This window comes from Convolutriloba macropyga, chromosome 9 (assembly GCF_964194025.1).
Source record: "Convolutriloba macropyga chromosome 9, txConMacr16.3, whole genome shotgun sequence".
Classification (NCBI taxonomy): domain Eukaryota; kingdom Metazoa; phylum Xenacoelomorpha; order Acoela; family Convolutidae; genus Convolutriloba; species Convolutriloba macropyga.
The window spans coordinates 9,009,084-9,020,407 of record NC_134476.1 but is presented as its reverse complement, the minus strand read 5'-3'; the positions used below and the strand labels follow the sequence as shown (position 1 = coordinate 9,020,407).

The following is an 11,324-nucleotide window of genomic DNA, read 5'->3' as shown; positions in this document are numbered from 1 at the left end:
TTGGTTAGTTATAGCCACTTTTGGATACATGGGTCAAAAATCTGAACCCAAAATCCTGACAAACCAGACAAATCAAACAACAAAAATTAGAAAACGTACTTTAAAGTCAATTGTGTGATATGCAGTCTAGAATTGTCCCTAAAAATTGTCTTATTAAAAAACTGCAAAAACAATAAATAGATTTTATGCTTTTCAATTTTTTTGAAGTTTCAAATATATATATATATATATGTATATATATATATATATATATACACATATATATATATATATATATATATATATATATATATATTTATATATATATTATATCTAAAATATATCTAACTTTAATTGATTTTGACATTTTGAAAGAAAACTTGGTTAGTTATAGCCATTTTTGGATACATGGGTCAAAAAACTGAACCGAAAATCCTGAAAAACTGGACAAAAAAGACAAAAATTAGAAAACGTACTCTAAATACAATTGTGTGATATGCAGTCTAGAATTGTCCCTAAATATTGTCTGATTAAAAAAATGCAAAAGCAATAAAACAGATTTTATGCTTTTCAATTTTTTTGACGTTTCAAATATATATATATATATTTATATATATATATATATATATACATCTTCAATTACAAACAGAATGTGGCCAGAAATTGATACGTTTGAAATTTTTATCATAAATTTTTACTTTCCTTTGAAAGACAAAACTGCTCTGTGAATAAAACTGGCAATCAAAAAGTTTCTTAAGCAAGCAACATTTCGACTTTTAATTAAGCAAACTTAGCTACATACGGATACGCAAATTTGATGGGATAAATAACCAAATTCTGTTGGTTGTTCTACTTGCTCATTTTTATTTCCTAGAACACGGCAATTACACAATTAGATTAGAAAATTTAAAAGGCCTGCCTCACAACATTAAAGTTTCCTCATAATGCAGTTTTGAACGCCTGAGCACTCATCAAAATCTAAATGGGTAACAGACTCATTCTTCAGCTTTTGCATGGACTTGTTCCAACTAAAAAAGCATCAAAAATGCGTTCAGAAAAAAAAAACAAAGTTCTATTCATTTGATCTATATGTCGGCAATTTAAAGCGAAAAATCAATATGTTAAAAAAAACTGTGGTCTAGGGAAATGCTTACTGGTTCCTATCAAGTTTTTCTGCCGAGCAACAAATGATATTCAAGCAGAATTTCTGTATATACCCTCCTCTGAAGAAAATATTGCGAGGGCAGATTTTCATGAAAATTTTTTATCAAGGACATTAATTGTTTTTTTAAAGCCTGTTCTCAAATTAGTTTTTGCTAACTGTTTGGTTTCTGAAATCCACAAAAAGTCGTTGGTGCCAGATAGATAGAGTTCCGTGTTTGGTAAAATTAAACCTTATCACCTTGTCTCAAGTTTTTATCATGATCTCATCTGTTTATACTTGCTATTTTTTCTGACACTTGAATCGCTATCATCCTATGAAAATTTGCTTTTACCCACAAAAAAACATATCAAAAGTCTCAATGATCAATGACAACACAAGCATTTCAAACCACGTGTCTTGTAGCGAATAGAACTGGGAATCAGTTTTGGCTTTCTGATTTAACCTAATTCAATTAATAATTTATAGCTATGGTTCTACTGATCAGGCCAGGCTACAATTAAAATTGATTCCCCAATGTCTGTCGACAATTTTTTGCCATAAACCGAAGCTTTCGCTAGAAATTAAGTTTTTTCAAAATAGAAACTGAATAGGTCCAAAGTGTGCAAGTTATATGTTAAAAGAGAGTCACACCAGATGAGACATTTTTTTATTAAACATCAGATGAGACTCATAATTTGATACCTTTCAAAAGAAAAAGAAACTGAACAAACATCTCTTCAGAGTTTTGAAAAAAAATCATTTAGAAAAAACGGGAAATATTTGCATAGATGTTTTATGTTGTATTAAAGTTACGAATCATAAAGTACTAAAATCTACTTCAAGGTTAATTGACCTGGTTTTCTTGTTCATTTCAGTGTTAACCCTATTTCAAAAGATATTTGGACTTTGCTGTGGGAAATGAAAACTCTGCTGGAAAATTTGCGCCAAATAGACAAAAAAGTTGTATATTTTAAAAATATAACGTTGGTCTGATCTGAGTTGTGGCGCTTTTACCGTAGTTATGCAAAACGCGATGAGTTAAAATTGAGAATAAACAAAGAGAGTGTTATAAAGTGTTATAGAGTGTTATAAACCTTAGAAAAAAGAAAGAAGAACAGAAAGCAATAATTTAGGTTGTAAGTGCGTGAATTTGTTTCTCAATGAATGTGAAGAAAAAACAGCAACTCTTAACACGAAAGAAAAGTCAATTCTGTTATCAATGAACGAGCGAGCAGTTTTGTAAAAACAAACCATTCTATGAAGCTGAAAAAAATAGAAAACTCACCTTTAAGTTTATTCAGGTCCCTCTGTCGATTTTCACACTCCTGATCAACTTGTACTGCTTATGTGTTTTCTCGACCGATAAAAACACGCGCTCTTTGGAATATTCTATGGTATTTTTGCAGACAGTTAACGATTTTGTCTTCTCTGGTTTATTTGGATCGGCGTATTATATCTACAAGTTAAGAAGCAGCTCTATGAGATCATGTTCCGGAGTCTTTCACGAATATGCGGAGAGATTTCAGCAGGAAGCTGGAATACCAAACCTCAAACAGGATGTCAGTATTTGTCTTTGAATTTTATAAGCATTTCCTTGAAATCTTTTGCTAATTTAATTGATAGGGGTCTATAATGGAGAGACGTAATAATTCAATACGGCACCCAGGATGAAGTCCGCGACCTAAGACAGGTATTGACAGACCAACTTGGGTCGCGGATAGGGGGTTCGGTGGGACCCAACTCAATGGTCTTCAAAAATTTGGATCGCGCCTTCAGCAAGGCCAATGGCAATTTTGGTCTGTTCGGTCTGGCCAATACCAGCATTTCAGATCTTTTCCATCATAGACCCCTCCCCCAAATAGTACCACAAAAAAAGTTATAGCCCTGCCCCCCCCCCCCCCTTAGGGTAGTATTTTTACTGTAATTGGAAGTGAGGGTCATAAATACGTTATATGCTCAACAAGCTAGGGGTTATAATGGAAGCAGTTCATTGAAAGATTCTGGGTGTAATTTCTATTTTTTTCTGATGATTTCAGTACCTTTCCACGCATGAAACAGGATGCCAGCCAAAATGGGCCTCCCTTTTCGACCCAGGAAAGGACAAACTACATTTAGAGAGCTTTGAGAGATCACTTCGAAAGATTATGGAAGTTTTCCCATTTTATTCTCAATGCTTCCTCACTCTTGGACTGAGTTGGGAGCGATGGGTTAAAGTTTGCAGACCACATGACGCTAAAACACTTCTTGACAGACAAACCCAATTTGGGCTCACCGCAATTGTTCTTCTGTTGTCGGTTATTTTGCCTGCAATCATATTTATTGATTACGAACTGAACAAAGTTAGTAATGTTCTCCGAGGAATTTGATCAAAGTAGAATTGTATTTTCGCCAACATGTGTCATAAGAAGTTATTTCCCGAAAAATATACTAATGTGAACAATATTGTATACTGAACATCAATATTAAATTATCACCTTATAGTTACAGCAGGTAAAAAATGAAAGTTAGACATCCTTTTAACTTCAGTTCCATTTTTGAAACATTTTTTTGGAAAAACGCCATTCATACTCTATGTTAACGCTAATAGCTGCAAGTTGTTTTGACTGAAATGGCAACTCTAAATTACACAGTACACCGATTGAATTAAGTAAACCCTCAAACCTTCAGATAACCTTTAACATGGAAAAATGATTTTTAAAGACGTTTTATAAAAACACCTGATAGTGATCACAAGGTCACATCACTCAAGTAATCAGTAACAATGAGGATCGGTAATCTACCTTTGCAAATGAAGTTCCGACCTCAGTCAACCACGTATTTGACTTAATTGTCTACGAAAACAGGAAGAGGTAGGAAACTTCCAAAAGTTCATATGTTCGAAAAAAAATAATGCGTTTACTAAATTGGTTTTAATTCAAACCACTACAAAAATAAAACAAAAACGATTGTATCTACCATTAAGGAGAGTAAGAGACAAGACAAACAAAAAAAATTGAAATGAAAACAACAAGCATTACTTGCGATGAAAACTAAATGTCTGACTATTTAAAAAAAATTAAAGAAAAAGTCAAAATAGCATCAGATATAAACCAAACTAAACCAATCGACATGCAATTCACCAGAAAAGACATAGAACCTGTCTTTATTGAGAATAATTCGACAAAAAAAACAAAAAGTTCAAAGTTAAAAAAAAGTACGTTGTACCTTTGAAAACAATTAATTTCGAAGTCATGAAAAATATTCGCCACTACGTTCACACAATTTCGAACCTCCGTAACTCCTCGGAAAAACGAAATTCAAAAAATTTATATTTAATCTTAAATTTTACGCTTCACAAGCCTGCTAATGATGCCACTCATCAATCTGTACAATGAATACATCGTTCGGCGAAAATTAACTGAACGAAGTAGGTTCGGTTAACAATGATGTCTGATTTTTTTCAAGATTTTTGCAAAGTTTTTATGAATTGAATGTATATTGAGATAACTTCAACTCTTCTAAACTGTAAAAAAAATCATGACATGTAATTACTTGATAACGTGTAATTTTGACAAAAATTTCAAAGATAGTTTAGATATCCCATTGTTAAAGTAAAACAAAATCTTTAAATCATCATTGTAAAAAACTTGTCGTTTTAATCATAACTTGAAGGAAATTCTATTAGCTTTATTTATTCGAAAAAATATTATGAATTTTATTTTATATCGTGCGAGCTTTCTTTTTTGATGTAAAATTGCAGTTACTGTAATTTTTGGCTGTTTGCTTTCTTTATATTTTTGTATCTGGTAAATTTTGTTCAAGAGTTTGACTTGTTTGAAAATAAAAACGTATCGAAGTTCAAAGTCGTAAGACTTTGAACCAAAACTTGATTAGTTCAAGCCATTTTTGGATACATGGGTCAAAAAAATCTGAAATACAAAAATTAAAAAACAAACTATAAAATTAAGTTGGTGATATGTAGTCTCTAAATATTGTCTAACTAAAGAATGGCAAAAAAATATGCGTAGCAAATTTTGGATGTTATAAATATATTCCCCCGTTCACATTAATAAAGCCATCAATCATGATGAATTATTTTTTGAAATCAAACGTTTATTGCAATTCTCCATTACGAAAAAGTTGGTGGGATCTAGTTTTTGCGTAACATAATTTCTAAGGGGGTCTTTTAAAATGACCCCCTTAGAAATTGTGGATATCCATGAATTTGGAAAAATAATATATACAACGTGTTCATACAAAATGACAAACTTTCCATTTTGATCACACTTTTCCAAATTTTTGTTTTTTTTGCAGTCGGAAGAACGGTTCTTTTGCCAGAATTGTATCGTGAACACATTCATCTATGGAGAACTGACGCTGGAAATATCATGTTTTTCTGTCTGTTTTGGGCTATCCGGTTATTTTTACTACCAAGTTGGTCGAACTCTCAAAACTGGTCGGCAAAATTCGAGAACACGAACCTTAAGTTCAACTTTCATCGCTCTTTGGTCTTGCTGGGGAATCTGCGCTGTTCCAAATATGGTATTTTATACTTGGTTTCGAACCTCTTCAAATTTAAATTCATTTGTGGAAAGTTCAAAGTTTATCACACCGAGTGACTTTGCCAAAGATATGATGACCACGGGCGGTTTTCAAATATTATGGTACGACAAAATCAACCAGTTTATAGTATATGGTGACATTGCTTTTCGGGCTTTGAGACATTCTTATTCGTCTATCAATTCGTTGCTATTAATAATTCTTCTTCGACCATTTCAAAGGCCGATGCAGCAGATTATGTCAAAAATGCTATATATTTGTCGGAGGATTTTCCAGCCGAAAAAGCTCATCAAAAAAAATTGAGCGAAATTTGTTAAATCACAATTCATAGGCCTTGGCGTCGAATTAGCCGACGGTGGTTTAGCCGACAACCAGAAAATGAGATTCCAACCCTACTGCAAACCAATTGTAACGGACCAGTAAGTACTTGTAACACAATGACCAATCAGACAATCAGATTTGTCGACCAATCAGTACTAAGCTTTCAACTAAATTCCTCGTTTTTGTCGGCTGCACTACTCTGTCGTTCGAAATTCCCAGTAGCTTTAGTAATGGTTAAGTGACTCTGCTTGAAATCACTGAGAACCTCTAGCGTTTATCGAGAACCGCGAAGCGTTTCGAGATATTAAGTCAGAATTTCGAAGTGACTTCTGCAGAGTCACTTAACCGTGCTTAAGACACGAAACGTGCACGTATTAAAATGAAGAAAATCAACTTCTGGCTAAGTAGCAACTTCTGGAATTTTAACTTCGGGCACTGCAGACTTCCGGCATTTTTAAATGTGCACGTCAGTGTTTAAACAATTTTGAAAGAAATCGCCCAATTTTTCCCTCTACTTATTTATTTATAAAAATTTAACCATGTTGAAAAGCCGACTTTTCTGTTCAAAATTGTGAAAAAATTTATGATAACACTTTGTGAGATATATTTATGTCCCTGATTGGACTACTGTAGATGCTACAGTTGGGTTTAATAAGGGTTCTATCATCGAGGACTGAAATTTTTTTATAATCCCGACAGAGTGTCCGAGAAAACAATCAATGGCGTTAAAATAAAGAACTATAAAAAAACAAGGTGGCTCGGTAATGTGCGTTTGCACATAATGTTCCAACCCACATTTTCACTTAATTGTCTACCAAATGAGGAAGAGATGAAAAAAATACTATATCGTTCAACAATCAACTAACTGAATACAGCAATATACCCTAAAGGGCCGATGAGACCTGCCATTAATGTGACTACCAGAAAAGACTGCGATAAAATTCAAATAATTACAAATATTAATTACGACCAAAACTTGATGTCCATTTTTGTTAAACAATTAATTACCAAATCAAAATGGCGTCAGATAAAACCTATAGTGAAGCAAAATAAACCATTACTTAATTAGCAAAAATTATATAGGCCTTTTCCTCAATGCAATTTGATAACAAGTCGACAAGAAAAGAGCAAAAGGGGCAAAGTTTAAAAATCATTGATTTTTAAAAAAAAACTAAGGTCAAACTGATTAAAAACAATATGCATCTACTGAAATCACATATATATTCCTTTATACCTCAAAAGCAAACGATTGGGACCTTTCATTATTCAGCATACGTCATACTAATATAAAAATAACCACAAATAAAGGCTATAAAAAAATTCAGAATTTGCTTGGAAACGGTGTCCCAGCCAATCAAATATTAAGCTGTTAACTAAAAAAATTAAATTTTTGTATTTGCATTTCTATCAAATGACAACAGAAACACCCATTATTGTGATACTGTGAAAAAAACTTAAAAAAATGGACAAAAAATAAGAATCTTGAAAACTCGTTGTACCAAGAACAAAGGCCATTTGAGGAAAATAAAACCGTTATGAACAGCAAAGTTGAGCTCACCAGAGAACGGATTTGACTTGTGTTTATAGAAAAACTAAGCGAAAGATTATTAGAAATAAGATTGGCAACGCTTGAAAATCCGTTGTCTTTTTTAAAAACAAATATTTTCAAAATCCATAACAAACTCTCTAAAATTATAGACAGTTTATCTTGCAACACCTTCGAAAACCAATTGCACCTGTTAATATTGAGATTACGCCATAACACTTCAAAATAACAATAAACACAAGTACAACTAAAAAAATTTAGAGAAAAAAAACATTTCAAAACCAGAGCGTTGAAGCCAGTAAGTTTATAAGGTATTAACTGCGAGAATAACTGCTAAATCCTGACTTGCGTCCCCATTGAACATCATAACGTCCTTTTATGGAAAACGTATCTCAAAATAACAACAAAAGGAACCACAAACATCGAAAAATAACTATAACTCACAAAATGTTTCTGCAAAACGACGAATACTGAAACACAAAAAAAAAGTTGACGGACTTTTACTTTTTTTAAACTTTTACTTTTTCGATAAAAATAAAGTTACAAGTAAGAAACCATTATGTTATACCAATAACAGTTATTAGTGTATCTAGAGGGGGCCGTTCAGACTTTTTATTACCAACAAAATGGTGTACAACAACAAAAAAAGCAGCAAATACAGTACAAAAAGAAAAAAAACTAACCAATTCTGCAAGAAAATGGTGTGGCAGCCTTCAAAATCAAAAGTTAGACATTCAAGAGTTGTGGTGAGTGGAGTTTTTTAAGCGTTTTGTTTCCGATTGAACTTTTCAGTAACGTGAGTATTAAGCACAGAAACTAAAAGGAACAGCAAAAATGGGCAAGAATTACAAAACTTTGCGTAGAAATTCGCAGTACGAAACCAGGAAGGCGTTATTTAAAAAACCCACCACAAAGAATAGTTTATGTCTTATTTGAGGAAAGGTTTGATCTGTGTTTGCTGAGAATAAACTAAAAACGGGCAGAAAGAATGAAAAAAATTGAGAACTTCAAAAAATCACTGAAAAGTCTTTAAAACAAATACATTCAATGACACAAGAGACATTAGATATCAACCGAATGCATTAGAATGGTTCATTTACAACTCTTGAAGAACCCATTTTGATCTTTGATTGGTTAGAGTTAAATTTCAAACTGCAAAAGGAATAAAAATTGAAGGCAAATTACAAGAAATCAGTTAAAGTTTACTAAATCTCTTCGTCAAAGCCATAAAAACCATTAGTTTTTCTCTGAAATTAAACTATATCTATTGTCGGGCTCATTGTCATGTCATTGGGACCTGTCACTAATTGAGTCATCAATTGAAAATTTTGTCTGTAATTACTATTAGAAAAACAGAGACAAAATATTTCAAAAAATAGAGGCAGCGCCCAATTAGAAATTAAAAAATTTCTGATTGTAAGAATCCATGATGAGATCAAACCTATCCCAGATTTTGCCGTGCGTCTAGAAAACCACTCACTTGTTTCTGATGTTTGCTAATTAGATCACTTCTTAAGTTAAATGCTTCAAATACAAACGATGCTTTTTGTATAGTTATTGAGCTAAGTTTGCAAAAAATGCAAAATTTTAATTCTAGAAGACGTTTACAGGGTTCCGAAAGTCAACTGGCGCCCTTTTTGAGTTTATCAAAGTTATCCAGAAATTTTGTCAGAAGAAACAGGATGAATCGATTAAGCCTGAGAGATTTGAAGGTTTATAGTCGCGATTAAATTGTGGGATATTTTTCGTTGTTGTCCCCCTCCTGCTTAGTGGGTGCATATTACTTGCACCCCCAGAAGCACCTGCCATAATTTTACATAATGATTTACTATCTAATGTAACTTGCTCCGTAACTTGAGGGTGCATATCGTACTGAAGGGGGGCACAAACGGAAAAGATCCAAAATTTCAATCAAACAATTCAGCATCGCTCTTCTATCTTTAGTAAAAACAATAAAATTCTATCATCAAAAATTTCAACACACTTTTAATTATATTAACCATATTGAGCACAAATTTAGCAAAAATTACTAAAAATGTGAATAATACCTGTCGTATATTCAAGAAATTAAAAAAAAAGAAATTCAAAAATATCTTTTTAATTCCATATTGTAGGATGTACGTGCTTTCTATTGATACCACTCTTTACGGTGAATAATTCGATCGGTCAGAATTTATTGAACAAACAAATCCCATTTGAGCACTAAAGTGGGGGTCGGAACAATAGGTGCATCAACTATCTTCAACGAACCCATATCACATGATCGTTCTCTATACTCTGAATGGGTCATATCAAAGTAGATACTTGTCCTGATTATAATTTTGACCAATTTTGGTTCTCAATTAACGGGGGTCGCATTTAATTGCCCGCAAATTGAGATTGAATGAAGTAAAATATTTTATCAGTTCTAACTAGATTGCTCAGAATAAAGCAAATAATTGCAAATGGCTAAAAATTATAATTTTTTTTTGTTTTCACAGTTTTTCACCGTTATTTTCCTCGTTTGATCTTTTAATTGCCAATACTGATTGTCAGCCTTTATTCGATTTTTTTGGGGGGACTATGTATTAAGATAGGGAATGCATAAAGTGTCCCCCCTAGGATGGCAAAAATTGCGTTGCAAAAATCGTACCCAAAGTGTCCCCCCTTAGGGGGACACTTTATGCATTCCCTATCTTAATACATAGTGTCCCCCCGTTGAGACCCTTTTCAGCTGTTTATACTACTAACATCCAAACCCGAGTTCTATTACTAAAATCCCATATTTACTTTCTTAGAGTTAAGCGACAAGATATCTACACCAAAAACAACCCGGGTGCTAAAACTACTGGTATAAAAGGGTCATTTCTTATGAGTTTCGGACAGAAAAATTAAGTGAAATGCTGATTATTCACACTGCAATAACTTATTCTAGCTCGTTTTTCAATAACCCTTTCAATTCTCATTTTTTTTCAGCATTATTGTGAAAAATGTTCACAAGAATTCAATTAAAACTTAAAAAGCCATAAAAAACATTAGATTCTCTAAAAGAAGCTATATCTACATTTTCCTAATCTTTACGCAAGTGGTAAGGTCATTAATGGAGCCTTGAGTAAAAATTTTCGTCAGAAATTAACATTAAAGAAGAAAAGCAAACGATTTTGAAAAAAAGGCAGCTCCAGAACAAAAATTGAAACTTTCTGATTGTAAGAATCTATGATGAGGTCAAACCAATCTTTGATCTTGCCAATGCCCAACAAACCACCCAAGTGTTCCAATTGTTTGCAAATTAGAACAATTGTTGATTGAAATACTTCAAATAATAAAAAAAAAAACACAATTACGCATTTTGTATGATTATCGAGTTAAATTTGCAAAAAACAGCAGAATTTTAAACCCAGAAGACTTTCATAGGGCATCTAGTTTCAACTAGCTCTCATTTGGTGTTTAACGAGACCGTGACAGCGGTTTTTAGGTCTCCAATTTCAACAAACATAAACAAAGTGGACCAAAAAGCATATTTTGTGCAACTTTTCTTGAAAAAGTCTGCATTTTGAAAATTTCATCGAAATTTTCAGCTAAAGAAGAAACTTCAATCAAACAATTCAGCAACGCTCTTCTATCTCTAACGGTAATTATAACACGCGGCCGTTAAAAATTTTAACTTATTTTAGGTTATATTAGCAAAATTGTGCCAAATTTTAAGGAAAATTACTGAAAATGTGAACAAAAACAGTCGAATATTCGCAAAAAAGAAAACCTCGATGACTCCCTGTAATAAACGAAACTCGAAAAATAAAATCGTTTTATTTCCAT

General features: G+C 32.6%; 1 protein-coding gene across 1 annotated transcript; it reads left to right on the top strand.

The window, feature by feature from the left end:
* The first annotated feature begins 2,514 nt into the window (after positions 1–2,514).
* LOC142346112 (uncharacterized) lies at positions 2,515–6,085 on the top strand. The gene is made up of 4 exons (XM_075398616.1): positions 2,515–2,682; positions 3,160–3,462; positions 5,417–5,558; positions 5,994–6,085. Exons 1-4 carry the CDS (start codon positions 2,515–2,517, stop codon positions 6,083–6,085), a joined length of 705 nt encoding a protein of 234 aa, XP_075254731.1.
* Positions 6,086–11,324: the final 5,239 nt, after the last annotated feature.

Bases quoted from the DNA above. Each gene is read 5' to 3' on its own strand.
- LOC142346112 (XM_075398616.1), top strand. From the start codon at position 2,515: ATGGTATTTTTGCAGACAGTTAACGATTTTGTCTTCTCTGGTTTATTT. The intron at 2,683-3,159 runs GTCAGTATTTGT...TGATGATTTCAG, and splicing joins TACCAAACCTCAAACAGGAT to TACCTTTCCACGCATGAAAC. The intron at 3,463-5,416 runs GTTAGTAATGTT...TTTTTTTTGCAG, and splicing joins TTGATTACGAACTGAACAAA to TCGGAAGAACGGTTCTTTTG.